The 20,294-nt window shown below is 53.6% G+C and overlaps 2 protein-coding genes and 2 pseudogenes across 7 annotated transcripts in view; all 4 read left to right on the top strand.

The window, feature by feature from the left end:
- Positions 1-5,397: 5,397 nt before the first annotated feature.
- On the top strand, positions 5,398-11,004 carry ZNF688 (zinc finger protein 688). Of its 6 annotated transcripts, none has more exons than XM_023744798.1 (4): positions 5,398-5,699; positions 6,391-6,504; positions 7,247-7,754; positions 10,871-11,004. In XM_023744798.1, the coding sequence occupies exons 1-4, from the start codon at positions 5,459-5,461 to the stop codon at positions 10,884-10,886; spliced, it is 879 nt and encodes a 292-aa protein (XP_023600566.1). In that variant the 5' UTR covers positions 5,398-5,458; the 3' UTR covers positions 10,887-11,004. The 6 variants fall into 6 exon arrangements, with proteins under 6 accessions (XP_023600566.1, XP_023600570.1, XP_023600567.1 ...); XM_023744800.1 differs by lacking the exon at positions 5,398-5,699 and adding an exon at positions 5,884-6,097; XM_023744802.1 differs by lacking the exon at positions 6,391-6,504.
- On the top strand, positions 10,965-13,976 carry LOC102437346 (annotated as a pseudogene).
- Positions 12,422-12,529, top strand: LOC111823435 (annotated as a pseudogene).
- Positions 13,977-19,967: 5,991 nt separating the features above from the next.
- Positions 19,968-20,294, top strand: part of LOC102417978 (zinc finger protein 764-like) — a 5,337-nt gene continuing 5,010 nt past the window's right edge. The window contains 3 exon segments of the mRNA XM_023744797.1: positions 19,968-20,109; positions 20,111-20,272; positions 20,274-20,284. Coding sequence (XP_023600565.1) covers positions 20,096-20,109; positions 20,111-20,272; positions 20,274-20,284 — 187 coding nt within the window. The 5' untranslated portion in view covers positions 19,968-20,095.

The following is a 20,294-nucleotide window of genomic DNA, read 5'->3' as shown; positions in this document are numbered from 1 at the left end:
GAGAGGGAAGGATGCGGGACTGTGCGCTCCAGCGCCCGGCTGGTCCCGGGTGCGGAGAGGGAAGGATGCAGGACTGTAGCTCCAGCGCCCGGCTGGCCCCCGTGTGCGGGGGGGCGGGCGGAGAGGGAGGATGCTGAGGCCGAGCGGCACCAGCGCGGTTGGGGGCAGGACTGTGCGCCCTCGAGCGCCTTCTCCGAGGAAGCCAGGGAAGCTCTAGGTTTCCGCAGGCCTGGAGCCTCTCTGCGGAGAATGAGGGCCTTTCCGTGGCGCCGCCGGAGGAGGGAGGGCGGCCGAGGGGCCGTGAGCTCCGCGGACGGGGCCGAGGACTTCTCCCCGAGGAGTGGGGTGTCTGCCCCCGCGCACAGGGACGTCATCCGTGGGAAGGGGGATGGATGGCCTGCGAGTGTGGGGCGCTGAGGAAGCAGCCTCCCCCCTCCCCTCCGGGTCTCAGCCGAGCCCGATGCTTCCCCCTCGCAGGATTTCAGGCCCCAAACCCGCTTCTACCTCTTGGGTGGAAGGAGAGGTGGAGGCGTGGAGGTCCAGGATCCAGAGGGTGAGAGTTTAGCAACTGTCCGCGGGGCGAGGGGAAGGGAAAGGCCACAGGTGTTTCACTTCCAACCCCAGGATGTGGCCTTTGAGAACCCTCCTCCCCACTCAGCCCCAGAGCACTCCGCTCCCTCTAGAGCCCTTCGAGCCTCCCTGCACCCCATCTGCAGGGGGTTCCGGTCTCACTGCCAGGTGGGCCTCCAGTGCCTCTTAGTCATCCTGGACAACCCCTGCTTCATGCGGAATGGAGTGTGAGCTTCCAAGGAAGATAGGGGAAGCACATGTAATTTGGTTTTTGTTGTGTGATATAATGAAGACAAATGTTCCTTTGGATATTAATTATGTGGATCACAGTGTAATGGATAATGCCATTCATCAGAGATTTAAAAAAGGAAAGCTGTTTTGCCTGCAGGCATAATCCTATATAATAAAAGGCTAATATGCAAATTGTGGAACAGCAGAACCACCAGTCGCTATGATGCACACTGACCACCAGGTGGCAGACACTCAATGCAGGAGCTGCCCCCTGGTGGTCAGTGCTCTCCCACAGGGGAGGGTCGCTCAGCCAGAAGCCAGGATCATGGCTGGCGATTGCAGCCATCCACAGTGGTCCTTCCTCGGTGACCAGTGTCAAGCCTGTTTCTCCCCAGTACAAGTACCTGCTCTAGCATAATTCACCCACACAGTGAAAAGCCCTACTCCTGCCCATTGCGGGCGATGCTGCTGCCACAGGGCTTCCCTGGCCATCCACAGGCAGGCTCACACTGGGGAGAAGCCCTACCAATGCCCAGACCGCAAGAGTCACTTCACTGACCCCCCGCTGCTGGCCACCCACCAGCACAAGCACACAGGCGAGAAGCCCTCCAGCCGTCCTAAATGCAGCCTCCGTTTTGCCTACAGCAGTGGTTCTCAACCTTCTGGCCCTTTAAATACAATTCCTCATGTTGTGACCCAACCATAAAATTATTTCGTTGCTACTTCATAACTGTAATGTTGCTACTGTTATGAATCATCATGTAAATATCTGATATGCAGGATGGTCTTAGGCGACCCCTGTGAAAGGGTCGTTCCACCGCCAAAGGGGTCGCGACCCACAGGTTGAGAACCGCTGGCCTATAGGCACTTCTCTGCTGTCTTCCCACAGGTGCACACACACAGGCGAGAAGCCCTGCCCCTGCCCTGACTGTGGCCTCTGCTTTACCTACTCTCCTCCACCATCAGCACATCCACTCTGCCAGCCCTTCCTGGGCCCAGGGTGGGGAAGGCTTCAAGCACAAGCAGGCCCCGGAAGACCACCGGTGGGTCAATCCCTCTGACAAGAGCCCAAGTGGCAGCAGCCTGTAGTGGGGCTTTCAGAGCCAATCCTGTTTGGGAGGCCAGGATCCCCCGGTTAATTTCTGGTACTTTCCAGATGGACTTCAAGAGTGTTAGGTGATAGAGCTCCCATGAGATGCTTAGAGTTCTCTCTGGAAAGGAAGAGGCAAGGTTTGAGTGTTAGCGGGTAAGGAAAGGACGTGGGCGTTTAGGGAAAACAGGGCTCTGTGTTAGGAAATGGGCAGAGGTGAGGGGCCCAGAGAAGGTCCTTTGGGAGGAGGAGGCTGCGATCCGAAAGACCGCCTGAGGACTAAGCCCATGTTCTGAGGTTCCTGCTCCCACTTCCCAGTCGCAGTTGGGGTTACTTCACTGCAAACCATCCACCTGACTTTTCTTTCTGGATTGTTCTCTCCTTTAGAGCATTCTGGTCTGTATCTCCCCTGTTCCTCAGAGATGGGGTCCTTTAGATGTGAAAACCTGTTAAAGGAGCTGGTACCCACTGTAGAGAGGCCCTGGAGCAGAGGGCACACTTTGGGCCTGGAGATGGATACTGGTGGTGGTTGCACAACAATATGAACGTATTAATACCACTGAACTGTACACTTAAAAATTGTTAAAATGGTATGTAGCTGGACAAGTGGAATGAAGTTAACTAGAAGAGGACGCTCTGCCAGGAAAAGGCGGGGGCCTGCAAGCGGGCCACGTCAGAACAAAGTCTTGCACGCAAGACTTATTGTTCAGAGGCAGAATTTCCTTGAGGTGATAAATAGTCCATGAGGGCATGGAAAGCCAGGGAGGGTACACTGCTGCAGGTGGAAAGGGTCTTTGTATAACATAGGAAATTAATAGTGTAATGTATAACTTAGCTCTGATGATCTCAAAAGCATGCCTGTTAGTCGTTGTCACTTGCTGTACTCCATTGTTATTTGCAGTACTCCCCAAATAAAAGCCATGAGGGCTTTGGGGGCTTTGCTACTTGCCTGACTAGCGGTAGCCCTCTGCTTCTCTAACTTCATCCTGCACGTCAAGCTCATCTCAGTGTCACCGTTCACAAAGAACATCAACAATGGTAACTTTTATGTTATGCATTACCACAATTTTTAAAAAAAGGAATGAAGCCCTAGACAGCTTGGCTCAGTGGATGAAGTGTCAGCCTGCGGACTGAAGGGTCCCGGGTTTGATTCTGGTCAAGGGCACATGCCCGGGTTGTGGGCTCGATCCCCAGTAGGGGGCGTGAAGGAGGTAGCCTATCAATGATTCTCTTATCATTGATGTTTCTATCTATCTCTCCCTCTCCCTTCCTCTCTGAAATCAATAAAAATATATTTTAAAAAAATAAAAAAGGAATGAAGTGTTGATTCATGCCACAACATGGCTGAACCTTGAAAACACTGTTAAGTGAAAGAAGCCAGACACAAAAGGGCAAATATTGTGTGAGGTACCAGAACAGGCAAATTCATAGTCAGAAAAAATGAGAAATTACCAGGGGCTTGGTGACAGGGGAATGGAAAGTGACTGCTTAATGGGTTCTGGGTTTCCTTTTTTGGTGAAGAAAAGATTTTGAAAATCGATAGTAGTGACAGTTGCACAACATTGTGAATGCAATTAATGCCACTGAATTGTGAACATAGAAATGGTTAAAATGGGCCCTGACCAGGTGACTCAGTTGGTTGGAATGCCCTCCCGTACACCAAAAAGTTTGCAGGGGCTCTAGCCGGTTTTGCTTAGTGGATAGAGCCACGGCCTGCAGGCTGACGGATCCCAGATTCTTTCCGGTCAAGGGCACATGCCTAGGTTGTGGGTTCCAGCCCCAGTGGGGGAGCATTCAGGAGGCAGCCAATCAATGATTCTCTCTCATCATGATGTTTCTATCTCTCTCCCTCTCCCTTCCTCTCTGAAATCAATAAAAATATTTATATTTTTAAAAAGGTTGCAGGTTCAATCCCCTGTTGGGGCACCTATGGGACATACATGCATGTTCAAAGCAGTACTAGATAAGAGGTGGAAACCCAAATGTCCACCTCCATCAACAGATGGGGAATATGATATATCTATACAAATGGCGTATTACTCAGCCACAAAAAGGAATGAAGTACCGACACATGCTAAAGACAGAAGCCAGAAGGAAAGGCTACACATAGTGCATGGCTTCATTTATATGAAATATCCAGGAACAGCAGATCTATAGGGACAGAAAGCAAATTAGTGACTGCCATGGGCTGCAGGAAGGGGAGAATGGGAGTGGCTGTTCAATGGGTAGGTAGGTGGTTTCCATTAGGGGTGATGAAAGTAATGACTAGTTTACACTGAAAATGTACTAAATGCCACTGAATTGTACAGTTTTAAATGGCTGATGTGTAATGGTTTATGTGACTTGTATTTTACCACAATAAAAAATTGGGAACAAGGAAACATTCAGGGGTCACATCAATGTCCTATATCTTGTTGGGGGTGACTGATGTTAATATGGTTGTATACATTTGTCAAAACTTGGCCAATTTTACACTGAAGATCTGTGCATTTTACTGTATGTACAATAAAATTAAAATTAAAAAGTTTAAAGTAGTTGCCTTTTGGAGAATAGGGGGAAAGGGTACAGGGAACTGATTTTTTCTTTTTTAAAAAAATGTATTTTATTGATTTTTTTACAGAGAGGAAGGGAGAGGGATAGAGTTAGAAACATCGATGAGAAACAGATGAGAGAGAAACATAGATCAGCTGCCTCCTGCACACCCCCTACTGGGGATGTGCCCGCAACCAAGGTACATGCCCTTGACCGGAATCGAACCTGGTACCCTTCAGCCCGCAGGCTGACGCTCTATCCACTGAGCCAAACCGGCGAGGGCTGATCTTTTCATTACAAAAACTTTTTAAACCCATATGTATTAATTAATTTGGGGGAAAAAGAAAATATAACAATTTCCCCATTCCAATTTGAACCTCAGCAAACACATTCCTTCGCCCGCTGCTCCAGGCGAAGGCTGAGTGAGCCGAGCGGAGCGCGCAAGGAGGGGGTGGCCCCGCGGCCCTGGGCCCGCTGTGTCCCCGCGTCTGGCCCGGGTGTGAGCGGCTTCCCGCGGGGCTGGGGGCCGGGTCCCGCCGCCGGGAGGCGCGGGGAGAAGACCGTCGGGTTCACCACCTGGGACTTCACAAACGCCCCGTCCCGGTCGGTTCCAGAGCCAGGCAACCGGGACACCGGGCGCGCGCGCCTCCCCAACGGCCGCCAGCCCGGCCCGCGGCGCCGCTTCCTGCGCTCGGGCCAATCAGCGGCACCGCCTCCTGCGCTCGGGCCAATCAGCGGCACCGCCTCCTGCGTTCGGGCCAACCCGCGGCACCGCCTCCTGCGCTCGGGCCAATCCGAGGCGCCGCCTCCTGCGCTCGGGCCAATCCGAGGCGCCGCCTCCTGCGCTCAGGCCAATCAACGGCACCTCCTCCTGCGCTCGGGCCAATCAGCGGCAGCGGCACCGCCTCCTGCGCTCGGGCCAACCCGCGGCGCCGCCTCCTGAGCTCAGGCCAATCACCGGCCGCTGGGCCGCCGCAAAGGGAGGTGCTGCCCGCCTCGACCGTCCATCTTTCTCGAAGGCGAGAAGGCTCCCCCATGCCTCCCCTCCGTTCCGTCTCCCCCCTAAAGGCGGCCATTTTATTTGAGGGCAAGTGGGCGAGGAAACGGGGAAGGCAGGCGGGCGCCATGTTTGATGTGATCAGGGGACGGCGCCCTCAAGAGCGGCCGCGACAGCTGAAGCCGGGATGTGGCCCTGTTTCCGAAGGCCCCTTCCGGGCCCCTCGGCCCGGGAGTCTATGGCCACGCTGCCCGGAAGTGAATAAACACCGAGGGGTTGGTGGGTCCCGGTCAGAACCCCCGAGTCCCCAGCGGCCCCAGCAGCCAGTCCCTGCGACTTCGCTTCCCTCGGCGGCGGCCGGACGCCCCGGCTGGAGGGGCCGCGGCCTGGGGAGCGGGCCTGCGGACGGCGAGCCGAGCTCGGGGGCGGGGGTCGGGGCCCCTGGGGCCCGGCTGCTGCAGCTCGGGGGCTGGCGGACCCCATGGGCGCCGCCTCCAGCCCCGCTCGCGCGCTGACGGCTGGGGGGACCCGGCCTGGGTGCAAGAAGCCGGGGTCCGTGAGCTTCGCGGACGTGGCCGTGTACTTCTCCCCGGAGGAGTGGGGCTGCCTGCGGCCCGCGCAGAGGGCCCTGTACCGGGACGTGATGCGGGAGACCTACGGCCACCTGGGCGCGCTCGGTGAGGCCCGGGTCGGCGCCCCCCTCCTTCACCTTCACTGGGGCTCACGGAGATGCTAGAGGGGCTCGGAGGTGTGTGAGCCCTGACCGCGCACTGTCCCACCAGCAGCACCAGCCACCCCTGTGCCCCGGGGCCCGTGGGAGCGCTGCCACCCGCGCCCGCCTCCTGCAGGCGGGGAGCATGGAGACTCCTCCACGTGGATCTTAGGTTCTGGGGACGCGCCCTCGCCCCGGCGCGGGGTGCCGGCTCCCAGGGCAGCCTCTCAGGCCGGCGCTGTGCTCCGTTCTCCCCAGGATGCCCCGGCCCCAAACCAGACCTCATCTCTTGGATGGAGCAGGGGAGCGAGGCGTGGAGCCCGGCCGCCCAGGATCCTGAGCTGGGGGAACGCGTGGGAGGAGCCCTGCGAGGTGAGGGACCCCGGGTCTCCCCGCACCCGGCACCCGGGCTTCCTGTCCAGCGAGGTGGTTATTTTCAGATCCCCCCTCCCCGCCTCCCGGGAGGAAGGAAGGAGCCGCGGTGTTGGTAATGGAGGAAAGGAGGCGGACCTGGCACACAGTTTTCAGAACTTGAGCGTCATCATGTTGAGACCCGAGTAGGGAAATCGGGAGCCCAAGTCCAACACTCGGGTTTCCAGGTCCTTGTGGTAGAAAACACCACCCACTGTCCCTTTTTCAGGAACAACTAAAATCCCCTAAGAATGGACGTGACTTCAGATCCGCCTTTCACGTTCCTCAAGCAAAGCGAGGTAGAACAGGAGGCCATGACCAGCAACGCAGCCTGGCTCTCCCCCCTCCTCCTCCCCATCCCCTGCAGTGACCGCCGCAGACAGGTCCCCTCCTCTATGCAGCTCTCACCCACAGAAAGCGGAGGAAACGATAATAGCTACTGCGCCTTGAGCATTGACCAAGTGCCTAACAGGCTCCCACTGATTCAATGGGTCCAACAGCCTCGGAAAGGAGTCACCACGATTCGCATCTGACACGCGAGGATCCGAGGCTTGAGGGGTTGAACTGGTTCACTGTCCTTCGAGGCCTGTGTGTCGGTCCCTGTGCAGTATTTCTCTGGCACGTCTCTCCGTAAAGGCACCCTGTGGCCTGAGACAGTCTAAGCAAATGTGCTTTAAAATGCGTCTTGATTCTTGTTTCCCAGGAGGTGCCCCAAACAAGAAGGAAGAGGAACCCAAAGCAGTGCCAGGAGCCAGGAGCCCCAGAAAGACTCCCGGGAAGGATCGGCCCGGGGAGCCGGTTCAACACCACCCGGACTGGGCCCTCAGCAAGCCGCCCCCGCCCGCGCCCACGAAAGCCTGGGACCCGGGCTCAGGGGCGCCGCCGCCAGCCCCGGGGCCCAGCCGGGGCTCGCAGGCCCGCCAGCGGCGCCACGTGTGTGCGGACTGCGGTCGCCGCTTCACCTACCCGTCGCTGCTGGTCAGCCACCAGCGCATGCACTCGGACGAGCGGCCCTTCCCCTGCCCCGAGTGTGGCATGTGCTTCAAGAGGAAGTTCGCGGTCAACGCGCACCAGTGGATCCACCGCTCCTGCTCCGGGGGCCGGCGAGGCCGGAGGCCTGGCATCCGCGCTGTGCCCCAGGCCCCGGTTCGGGATGACCGGGACCCGCCGGTGCTGTTCCGGCACTACCCGAACATCTTTCAGGAGTGCGGGTGAGTGGCTCCCACGCGTGGGGCTGAGCCTGACCTCGGCGATAGGGACTGACTGGGCCCTGAGGGAGATTCCTAAATCAGGGACTTGGGAACCCAGGTTCATCCCTTGGGCTTCCCTCAAGGATCCCTCAGGTTTTCAAACATGTAGAAAGGAAAGTGCCTGTAAAGATTCACCTAGATTCAACTTGACGCCCCTCTCCCCGGTTTTTCTAAAAAATGAGTGAGACGCTTTCAGTAGCAGGTGCAACCAAGATCTTTCCTGTCTCAAAAACCACCCCTTGCTGCTTATCTGCATGAGAGGTAAACGCTGAGGACTGGGGCCTGGGGAGGGGCCCAGGTGGAGGTGGTCAGCCTGGCCAGCTGACTCCGGCAGGGAGCCCAGCACAGAGCCAGTCTGCACAGCACCGCTGGCAAGTCGGCCCTCCCCAGCCTCACTCCCTCGTCTGTAAAATGAGGGTTACTAATGTCTACCTCAAGGGAAAGGGCTACTGTGAAGACTGAAATGTAAACAATATAGTATGTATGACAGTAAATGTGCAATAAATGTGTTGAAAGAGTGAGTTATCGACATTTTACACTTCAGAAAGGCTAAGGAGGCAGGGCATGGATATCAATAGCCATGTTTTGCAGATGAGTGGACTGAGGCTCAGAGATTAAGTGATTTTTCCCCCCAACATTCCACTGCTTTAAAACAGCAAAGCTGGAAACTGACACAGAGCCCCAATATTTCTACCACTTTCTCTGAGCAGTCAGTAGAACACAGGTCCCGCCCAGATGAGAGTGAGGTGAGAGCTGAAATCTGGGCAGGAAGCCAGTGGGACAGCAAACAACAGCAACTACAGGAAAGGTTTTTTGGTCGTGGCCAGCTAGCTCAGTTGGTTAGAGCATCATCTGAATATGCCAAGGTTGTGGGTTCTATCCCCGCCCAGGCCACATACCGGAATCAGCCAGTAATACATGGATAGGTGGAACAATGGGTCGCTGTTTCTATGTATCTCTTGTCCTTTCTCTCTCAATCAATAAATGAATTTTTTTTAAAAAGGTATTTTGGTCCTTACTTCCCAGCCAGAGAGTGGCCTCCCCTTGGAGGGGTGGCTCCTCAGGATGCAGGGCCCAACCCTGCTTGTCTGGGAGAATCTCAGCAGGAAAACGTAAAGCCCTGCCAAAGCCAATGACTTCACTCAGAAAGGTACAGCCCACATTCAGTGACCTGCTGGAGAGACAGCGAGGTGATCAGGGAATCCGGGGCTGAGGAAGGCTGGCTCCATGCTGTCACTCACAAACAACACCTGAGGCCTCTGGGTTTTGTGCTGGGCTCCAGGGACAGGCTGACTCAGAAAAGAATGGCCTGATCTCGGCTGTGATGAAGGATGTGCCAGAGGCATCACCCAACCCGTCCTGTTGGCGAGACACCAGGAACTGCATCTTGGAGGAGAGGGTTGTGCTTCCCATAGCGTTAGGTGGTGATGGCTCTGTGGGGAGATTTTCAGGCAAAGGGAGCCTTGTTTCATGAAAAGGCTTAGAAATGGACACAGTGTGGAATAAAGGGAAGAGCCTGGTCTCTGGAGCCGGACTGTCTGGGCTCAGATCCTGACTCACTTGCTTTTTAGCTGTGCAGTCTCAGGCAAGTTACCTCTCAGCCTAGTCACCTCTCTGTGCCTTAGTTTCTTCATCTATAAAACCTAACTCCTAAACTTGCTGTAGGATTAAGTAAGATAAACACCGGTTTTTATTATTACCTAATCCAGGGGTCCTCAAACTTTTTAAACGGGGCCAGTTCACTGTCCCTCAGACCGTTGGAGGGCCGGACTATAGTTTTAAAAAAAACTATGAACAAATTCCTATGCACACTGCACATATCTTATTTTGAAGTAAAAAAACAAAACGGGAACAAATACAATATTTGTATTTGCATGTGGCCTGCGGGCCGTAGTTTGAGGACCCCTGACCTAATCAATACAAAATAGTTTGTGAAGAGGACCAAGAGGAGACCTGGGAAGGTCTTCTGAAACAAGGAAGGTTGCCTGAAGGAAGTGGTTTAAATCAGCCTTGAAGGATGAGAAAGATTCCAACCAGGATAGACATGTATAAGGAACAATAGTATGACTGAAACATAAACAACTAGGTAATGGTTCTGTCTGGTGTGGCTCAGTTGGAGCATCATACTCATACACCAAAGGTGGCAGGTTTGATTCATACACCAAAGGTGGCAGGTTTGATTCATACACCAAAGGTGGCAGGTTTGATTCATACACCAAATGTGGCAGGTTTGATTCATACACCAAAGGTGGCAGGTTTGATTCATACACCAAAGGTGGCAGGTTTGATTCCCAGTCAGGGCACATACCCAGGTTGCAGGTTCCATCCCCAGTCAGGGTGAATCCAGGAGGCAACCAATAGATATCTCACTCTCATGCTCGCGCTCTCTCTCCCCCGCTTCCTCTCTCTAAAATCAAATTTTATAAAATTTTCACTCGAGGATATTTTTTTTTCTCATTGATTTTTTTTTTAGAGAGAGTGGAGGGGAGACAGGAGGTGTGGAGAGAGAATCACACATCGATTGGTTGCCTCCTGTTCACACACTGATCGGGACCAGGGATCAAGCCTGCAACCAAGGTCGTGCCCTTGTTCAGGAATCGAACCCAAGACCCTAGGGACTGCGGGCCAATGCTCTAACCACTGATCAACCGACCAGAGCTCTAAAACCAATTAAAAAGAAAAGAACTAGATAATGAGTAACAGAAGATGCAGCAGTGAGGTGGATGCCAAGCTGGAAGAGCCAACAGATCCCAGCAGAGGAGCTTAAGGATTACCCTGAGGAGCCAGAGAACGTTCTTAGCAGAAGCAGGTTGTTTGATAGGTACTCTCCGAAGATGCCTTTGGCCCCATCGGGTGTGGCTGTTGGTTGGGCGTCATCCCGTGCACCAAAGATGTTGCTGGTTCAATTCCTGGTCGGGGCACATGCCCAGATTATGGGCTTGACCCCTAGTAGGGGGTGTGCAGGAGGCAGCCGATTGATGTTCTGCTTGCACATTGATGTTTCTCTTTCTCTCTCCCTCTCCCTCTCCCTCTTCCTCTCCCTCTCTCAAAATCAATAAAAAAATTTTTTTTTACAGATGTCTTTGTAAATAGTGTAAAGTGTGACCTGTAGGAGGAGACCGGTTACTAGAGACCTGTTGGACACCTGCTCCCAGGTAGAGCTGATCAGGAGCTGGGACCAAACTAAAGAGCAAGATCTTTTCTTGCTTCCTGACCTTGGAATTGGGAAGAAAGATACTCATGAGAGGTTTCTGCCATAGTATCTGCATGGCTCAGTGACTGCCAATATGAGCTGTGAACAAGTAAGTCCCAGAGGTTTCAAGCACAGATAGCTGGAGCAAGAGAGCCCGACTGCTGGGCAAGGGGCAGTCAGGAGTGGGAGGGTGTGAAGGTGAAGGGGTGACCAGTACTGGGGAGGGGTGGGTCAAAGAGAAGGTAGAGCTGGAGAGGAGGTGCCACCAGGGAGGGGGGAGCAGAACCAGGCACAGGGTGTCACGCACAGCTCTGCCACCAAGGTCAGCATGAAGCACAGGATGAGTGCTGTCTGCTCTTTATCTTTCTCTTTAACAGAAACCTAGTAAGCATTTACCATGTACTAGGAACTGTTCTGTGTGTCAGGATATAGCAGGGAAAACTGACACAGGAATCCTCTTAGAACTTACCTCTGAGTGGTGGGGAGGGGGGGAGACTAGTGATAAGCCAGTATATAAATAAGACTAGGTACTGTATTGCAAATAATAAGCACTACAAAGGAACTAAAACAGAAGATGTGCTAAAAGTGCCTGTTGCAGATGGATACCCAGACCGGACTTGGTAAGGACGAGACATTAAAAAAAAAAATAAAAGATTTTTATTGGATTTTTGAGAGAGAGAGAGAGGGAGGGATAGAGAGAGAGAAACATCCATGTGAGAGCGATCACATCAATCGTCCACCTTCTGTACGGCCCCCATCTCCTGCAAACCCCCTATTTGTGATCAGGGACTTGAACAGCAACCCTTCAGTGCAAAGGATGATGCCCAACCAACTGAGCCACATGGGGGAAGGGTACAGGTCACAGAGCTTTTGCTTGCCATGATGCAAAGTTTGGATTTAACTCTAAATATACTGGGAGGTCAGTGGATTGTTTTTATTTGCGGTAAAATATGCACAACAATTTACCCATTGAAAAAATTTTTAAATGTTTTTATTGATTTTAGAGAGAGGGAAAGAGAGAAACATCGATGTGAGAGGGACACATCAATTGGTTGCCTCCCACAAGTGTCCAATCAGGGCTGAGAAATCCGTCCTGCAACCTAGGTAAGTACCCTTGACCGGAAATAGAACCCGAAACTCTTTGGTGTACAAGCCAATGCTCTAACTACTTAGCAACACTGGCCAGGGCCTGAATGACATTTTTTCCCCCGTGACATGACCCCTAAACCTAAGCCTCATATTTACTTTTCAATACTAATGATATAGCCCATCATTTAAATTTTTCCTCTTTACATTTACACTGAGTGGCCAGATTATTATGACCACCTGACGTTTGTAGGCAAATTAGCTATACACTGCATCGTATGGGATATGGAAGCCAAAGGCCTGTTCGAATACCTTTGCTGTCTGCAGTTACCAAGATAAAACGTCTCACCCTCCTTTTCTTGGAGGGGTTCGGGCGTGCGGTCCCGGTCCCCGTAATGTAAAAAATAAAAAAAAAAGAAGTCTCCAATTCGCACAGGAACCCAAGGATTGGACAGTCGAGCATTGGAAAAAAGTCATGTGGTCCGATGAATCACGTTTCCAGTTGCATCATGCAGATGGCAGAGTGAGAATTTGGCAGAAACAGCATGAAAGCATGCCCCCCACATGCATGAGTACAACCCTTCAAGCTGGTGGGGGCAGTGTTATGGTTTGGGGCATGTTTTCCTGGCATGATTTGGGCCCTTTAATTTGTGTGAAACAACATCTGAATAGCACAACATACCTAAGTATCGTTGCTGATCAAGTTCATCCTATCATGTTGATGGCGTATCCCCATGGAGATGGCTTCTTCCAACAAGACAATGCGCCATGCCACGGTGCTTGTATTGTGCAGGAGTGGTTTCAAGAACATGAGGGAGACTTTACCTTGCTTAGGCGGCCCCCACAATCACCAGATCTCAATCCAATTGAGCATTTGTGGGACAAAGTTAAAAGCCATCAGGCAGCTGGTTCCACAACCATCAAATCTCACAGAACTGGACAGTGCTATTCATCAGGCATGGTGTCAGATTCCTCGCATCAGCTTTCAACATCTCGTGGAGTCAATGCCAAGAAGAATCGCCGCAGTATTGAAGGCAAAAGGTGGCCCAAAGAAGTACTGATGGGGTGGTCATAATAATCTGGCTACTCAAGGTATATGATAATACGGAATTGTGCGTGTGTGATGAGAAGCAGCTCTTCTGACCTCCTAGGTCCCTGCTTCTTGCACTGCCCCACATTACAACTGCATCCTGGTAACCTGGTCTAAAATCTCACCTCTCTTTGGTTGCTGAGATTGTGCCTTCAGTCATTTGAGGCAATACAGCATGGGTCTGGAGTTGGAGGCCTGGGGCAAGGTCATCCCTCTGTGCCTCAGCCTCCTGATCCAGAAAGTACCCATCTCTGAAGTGGGAGGGTCCAATGAGTTAACAAGCAAAAGCACTTACTGGTAGAGCAGAGGCTGGCATACAGTAAGTGATTATTCAAGGTAAGCAAAGATTACTAGTCTTTGTCCCAGAAGCAGCTGCAGCTCTTGCATAGCCTGCCGTTATTCTGTTAGGAGAGCTTGGAATTGGGAAATCGGGGCACATTTAAATAAAGCATTAAAACAATGTGCCCTCATCCAGTAACTCATCTAATTTTCTATGCAATCATAATTGAATAAAGAACCCAGTTCAGCCTTTTGCCTCGTTGCTACAGAGTGAGCAAGATGGGTCACCAGCAGCTCTACTGGAGCCATCCGAGGAAATTCGGCCAGGGTTCTCCTCCTTGCCGCGTCTGCTCAAATGGCCACGGTCTGATCCGGAAGTACGGCCTCAACATGTGCCGCCAGTGTTTCCGCCAGTACGCGAAGGACATAGGCTTCATAAAGTTGGACTAAGAGAACTTCCATGAATGGGTGGTTCAAGACATCTACCTTATGGCAGAATGCTATCTCTTTGTACATAAAATAATAAAACAAAACAAAAACCCAGTTCACTTTCACAAGGTCAGCAGGGTCAGCAAATTCAAAATTTCATGTTTCTTTTCTGGAACAGGCCTGCGGAGGCAGGAGGAGGTGGTGGAAAAGGCTGGCATTTCGGAGTCTAAAGACCCGGAGTCACATGGGCTGCCTGACTTTGGGGAACAAACGGGCCTTAGTTTCCTCTTCTGCGAAATAACTGGACTCTAAGGCAGAGAGGCACTCGGCTCAGTGTCCTAGTTAAAGACAGTAAATGTTGGAAATACCAGATATAGATAATAGAGTGACACATACATGCATAGAGACAAACAGGCCATCTCTGGAGGGATATTTAGGAAACTGTTAAGAGGAATAGGCTGGGAAGAAAGAATATTATTCTATACCTTGTAAATGAAAAAAAAATTGAGAAACGAATTGGCTTGCCAAAAAAAGTTTTTATTAAGGCCATGGAGTGGGCCTTCTGGCGGGGATTAGGAAGTGGACATCTGGCCAGTGGCCCCCTGAATGCTGGCCCCGTGTCCCCCTCTGCTAGACCCCTCGCCGCCGCGGGCGCTCGCGCACCCCAGCCTCCCCTTTCACCCGCCCACCCCCGCGTCCCCAAGGGAAGCCGAAGTGGCCGCAGCCATCTTAACTGTGGGCAAGGGCGCTTCCCAGGCCGCTCGCGGGACAGCAAGAGAAGAAACTCGAGGGGGTTAACAAACCAGGTCATCAACATCAGACCCACAATGAAGCTGCTAAACGCCTTCCTCTAAAGACGCCAGAAAACCACCATCTTTTCTGAGGGCTCCTTCATTTCCTCGGCCCTGGGATCACCGAGTCCGCATAACCAGTTCTCGGCGTCCTAGAGCGGCCACGCCCGGAGCGAGTTCCGGTCTCCTAGGTTCCCGGAGGCCGAGTGCCCCTCCTGGGCGGGGGCTGCGCATGCTCCGGGTGCGTGCTTCCGGCTACCGCTTCCCCGGAGGTGCCCGCGAGGGTCCTGATGGGAGGAAGCGTGAGGTGGGAAGGCCAGGCGCGGGAGCTTCGTGGCCGTGGCCGAGTATTTCCTCCCCCGGAGTGGGCTGTCCGCTGCCCGCGAAGAGGGCCCTGGCCCGCACGGGATGCGGCCGACCTAATGCCACCAGGCGCGCTCCCTGAGGGCCGGCCATCCCTCATCTCTGAGAGGGGAAGGGGGCAGGTGGGACCGGAAGGAACAGGTGCCCACTCGCCCCACGCCGGCCCCAGGCGGCTCCGTTTCCTGTGACTCCCGCCAGATCACCCTAAAATTCACAACTGCGTCTCCCCTGGCCGACCCCTCCAGTGGCTCTCAGGACTCCTGCAAACAGGTCAGAACCTGTGCCACAACACCAAGGCCCCGGGCACGCCGCCCTCCAGTTCAAACCAGATCTCGCTCTCCCTACAGGCAAGCGATCCCATTGGGCTGCAGGTAAACGGGACCGTTGGTTCTGAGACACGCCTCTAGCTCAGTGGGCCTGCGCTCTTGCGTTCTGCACTGTACACACCACACCTGCAAACCTAACATCCTTCCATGCCCTCCTAAGTGCTGTCTCCAGGAAATTCCTCTCGGAGCGCCTCTGCCCCATGCAGAAAACCTCAGAACGCCGCTCTGTGTCTGTGCAGACCTGAGCACAGTCTGCCCAAAGGCCCACACCTGTGCCAGCAGAGCTCATACCTTAGTGTAAAATTAGTTTAGTGTCAGTTTAGAGCAGGAAGCTTATCGTGGTTCACCAATACCTCCAACACCTAGAACATCTCGATGCCTGAGGAATGCATAGGTAGTATTAAGAAATGTATTGTTTTTTTTTTGTTTGTTTTTTTTAGTGGTTTAGTTTCTTCCCCAGGATTCCCAGACCCCAAACCAGCCCTCCTGGGTAGAGCAGGAGACCCAGCTGTGGGGTGCAGATGCTCAGGATCCCCAGGAGGGAGGAAACCTGGAAAGATGGAAAGGTGAGAAGTGGGAGCAATGTCCCAGTTCCAGCTGGAAGGGAAAATGTTTTATTGAGCAAGAAACCATCTACATGTCCCTTACTAATTGTTCTTGATCTGAATTTATGACACCCACTGGAGATTGAAATCTTTTTTTGTGGGTTTTTTTGTTGTTGTTAATCCTCACCTGAAGATATTTTCCATTGATTTTTAGAGAGAGTGGAAGGGAGGGGAGAGAGAGACAGAGAGAAACATCAATGTGAGAGGGACACACTGATTGGTTGCCTCCCACATGTGCCCTGACAGTGCCAGGGATCAAGCCTGCAACCAAGGTACATACCCTTGACCAGAATCAAACCCGAGACCCTTCAGTCCAAGGGCCGGCGCTCTATCCACTGAGCCAAACTGGCCAAGGCAAGACTGAAATCTTAACCTCTTTCTAAGTTGACTGAGACATCCAGTGGTCCATTGGTCAGGTCACACTGAATGAATCATCCGATCTCCAACTCCGTGGCAGTGTGTGAATTAAGTTTAGGCTGGAGGCAGTTCACCTTTCTGTCTCCAGGTCCCTGGGCCCTGTAGTTGAGGGTATCTGCTCTGGTTGATCCTGAGGTAGGTGGGAATGTCCCTGACTCATGAGCCCTTCAGTTGAGCAACACAGTTTAGGGAGAGCTTCCGGGGGCTAGGCACCCATCTGAATGCTTCTGCCCTTGTGAAGCTTGGCTCTGGCACCTGAACATGAGTAGACCTTGGGCAAGTAACAGGGCGAGTTTTGAATCTGCTGTTTCACAGCAGCCACTCAGGAAAACAACACATTTAGAAAGGGCCAGGAGAAGGAGTCCATTCGGGAGTTGTCATGGGCCCCTGGGATCAGAAACACTGACGTGTTCTCCGAGCCCCCCCCTCTCATCTGTGCCCAGCCTCAACATCGGCACTAATGCAGCACTCTCATCCCTGCCCGAATGCAGTCATGCTTGGCCATCATCTTTAACCTGGTCCAGCGCACTCTCTGGAGAGGGACCCTGTGGGAACCCTAATCAGAATACGGATGATCAAGGCCAATTTGCCACATGCGTGCATGCAGGCGAGGATGTAACTGTTTATGTTAATCTAGCATCTGTGTCACTCATTGGCACGAGGCCTCTTCTGTGTGAGCGTGTATATAAGGCCACTGACCAGCCAGGGGGGCTGGGCCGCTTTGTGTGGCTGCTTTTGTGGGGCTACTTTGAAGAACTACTTTGATGGCTCCTGTAGTAGCGATGGCTACTTGGTCTACAATAAAGTCTCTCCCATATGCCTGCGACTTCTCATGTCTCTGTCTAATACCTGGCGTCCGAGGAGCTGTGCTCCCACAGTTGGAGTCGAGCAGGATCAAGGAGCCGTGTGTTCCCACAGAGCCTTTGCAGCTAGCGCGGCACCTGCCTTCGCCTCAGGTAGTACCTCTCATCTAACTGCTGACTTACACAGGCAAGTGGCCCTACTCCTGTCCCTGCTCTAGGAGGTAGGTCTTCAGCTAGAGGCCCACCAGCCTGGTGCCATAGGCCCCAGGGGCCAACCCAGGGGTTCAAACCCTGCCCCAGCTTGTTCCCCAGGAAGGTCCAGACAGCCCTGAGTGTCTAGGACTACCCAGAGCTGTTCCAGGCCTGTGTGTCATGGGCACCATGGCAAGGGGTGGGCACTGACAGGTGACAAAATGCTGTTGGTCTTAATGGAAATGTTCTGTTTTCTCTTGTGTCCTTCAGGGTGCTGAGAGGCTGACAGAGCTAGGGCTGAGGTTGAGTCCTGTGCAACTCTGAGCCCTAACCCTTCCCAGACTTTTTGTCTCCTCCTTTCCCCTTTCTGCCATAATCAAGTCTTTCCTTTCAAGCTCCCCTGGTGGTGGGGAGAAGCATCCGCCAGATACACCGGCAGGCGGAAGCCTCAGGAAGGCCTTTGGAAATGTTGGCAGGTGTTAGACTTCAGTTCAGCAACCTCAGTACGCGAGTTCTGGCTAAGAAAGAAGAGCGAAGACTCAAACTACAAAAGAAAGTTTAGCACGGCCAGCGTGGCTCAGTGATTGAGCGTTGACCTATGAACGACGAGGTCCCAATTCCATCTTTGGTCAAGGGCACAGGCCCGGGATGCGGGCTCAATCCCCAGTGTGGGGCCTGCAGGAGACAGCCAACCAATGATTCTCTCTCATCATTGATGCTTCTATCTCTCCCTCTCCCTTGCTCTCTAAAATCAATAAAAAAAAAATTTTTTTTTAAAGAGAAAGTTTATTTAGAAAGTCACAAAGGTAGAAGAAGTGAGCCATAGAAGAAATGGGCTCAGGAAATGAGCTACAGAGCCAAAAGAAGGGCCCTTGGAGCTTGGGAGGGAGGGAAGGAGGGAGGGATAGACAGACAGACACTGAGACTTGCCTTGAGAGATGGGAGAGGGAGGAAAGGCTTGAGCATGCACACTCTAGGTCCCTGTCTTAGGAGCTTTTATCCCTTTATCTCAGGGACCCAGGGGAGGATCCAATAGAATATTCATCAGCTTTCCAGGTGTGCCCCTCAGGGTGGTAGTCTCCACTGATTGGTTGGCTCCAGGGGGTCATTAATCAAGGCAGCTGGTCCTGATGCCAGCCATGGCAGTCACTGATTTTGCTGCTTCGCTGGGCCTGGAGCACGGCTGAGGCCTAAAGCCATCCCCAGGGGTTAATGCTTAAGGGAGTGGTCCTGCAAGGGCTTGTAGTTTTGCCAGTTGCTGGACACCTGGGGTTCTCCTGGTGACCTCTGCACCTGCCTGTGGTTCCTACTCATGCCTCTCTGTTGCCTGCTACAGATGGAGGCCAGCAGAGAAAGTTCAGGACTCCAGCCAGAACCTGCTGAAGATGGGGAGTGCATTTCCACGAAGTGTGGGAAATACTGTGATTGACTTGTTGGCCAAAGGAAAAGTATCAAGTCTTCTTAGGGCAGGGTGTTTATGAAGGCGTGTGGAGCAGGGAGGAGGCAGGCAGTCACCGCCCAGTAGAAAGGATGGGGCGAGTGGGTGCATTTGCTGAGATAAAGACCCCAGGAGGGGCAGGTTGGAGGAAGAAAGGGGTGGGTTCGGCCTGGGCCAGGCCAAGTCTGATGTGCAGAGGCAGGGTGGCAGGTTAGCTCGGGGAGCCGGTCTGAGCTAGAGGCATGCTGATGTTGGGGAGGCTGCTGCAGGCATGTGGGGAGGTGAGCTGCAGGCTTGTGGGGAGGTGAGCTGCAGAAAGGGTCCTCTGCCTCTCAGATCTCACCTGCGCTCCCCCCACTGCCCCCATCTCCTGATAGAAGGTCCCAGAGTTTCAGGCCCCAACAAGCTTCCAGCAGAGAACTTCTCTTTTCTCACCACTCCCTCCGCCACCCCCCAACATTTAGGAAAAGGTTGCTGGGCGCCCCTAACCGGGTTGGCTCAGTGGATAGAGCATTGGACTGCGCACTGAAAGGGCCCCGGGATAGAATTCCGTCCAAGGACATGTAACATAGACTGCAGTACGCTGCTGATCAGCATTCACTCTCATCGAAGTTTCTTATATACATTCCTCTCCCTTCCTCTCTGTAAAATATCAATAAAATATATTTAAAAAAAAAATAAAATATTTTTTACAGAGAGGAAGGGAGAGAGATAAGAGTCAGAAACATCGATGAGAGAGAAAGCATCGATCAGCTGCCTCCCTGCACCATCTCCCACCTGGGGATATGCCCGCAAACCAAGGTACATGCCCTTGACCGGAATCGAACCTGGGACCTTTCAGTCCGCAGGCCGACGCTCTATCCACTGAGCCAAACCGGTTTCGGCAGTAAAAAATATTTTAAAAAAAGAAAAGGTTGCTGGCACCCAGGGATGGGCCACAGCCCAGTTATAGGCGGCCCAGCCTCGAAGAGTAAGGCCCGAATTTCCAAAGGCGCAGTGGGCCGGCGGGCCGGTCCTCCAACCTGAGCGGGGGCGGGAGCGGGGGCGGCGCCGCTGCGCAGGGGAAGCCGGGGCGGCCATTTTGGTTGAGGGCTGGCGACCAGGCCCCCGGAGACCCCGGGATGGCGTCATCTGGGCCAAACTCTGGAGGAGCCGGGTGCGTGAGGCCGCGCGGCCGCCATTTCTTAGGAGGGCGCCCGGCCCCGGTCTCTGTAGCTCCATCCGCCGCGTGGTCCCCGCAGAGGCCGCCCCGGGAGCACGTGGGGCCGCGGGCTAGGGGCGGCACTCCCCATGGCGCCGCCTCCGCCCGCTCCTCGCGCAGGACTCGGGCGCCGCGCGCGCGGGGAGGAGCCCCCAGCCCGTGAGCTTCGCGGACGTGGCCGTGTACTTCTCCCCGGAGAAGTGGGGCTGCCTGCGGCCCGCGCAGAGGGCCCTGTACCGGGACGTGATGCGGGAGACCTACGGCACCTGGCGCGCTCGGTGAGGCCCT

This window comes from Myotis lucifugus, unplaced genomic scaffold (genome assembly GCF_000147115.1).
Source record: "Myotis lucifugus unplaced genomic scaffold, Myoluc2.0 scaffold_486, whole genome shotgun sequence".
In the NCBI taxonomy this organism is placed as follows: Eukaryota; Metazoa; Chordata; class Mammalia; order Chiroptera; family Vespertilionidae; genus Myotis; species Myotis lucifugus.
The sequence above is the reverse complement of the archived record's forward strand: the minus strand, read 5'-3'. Positions and strand labels throughout refer to the sequence as shown.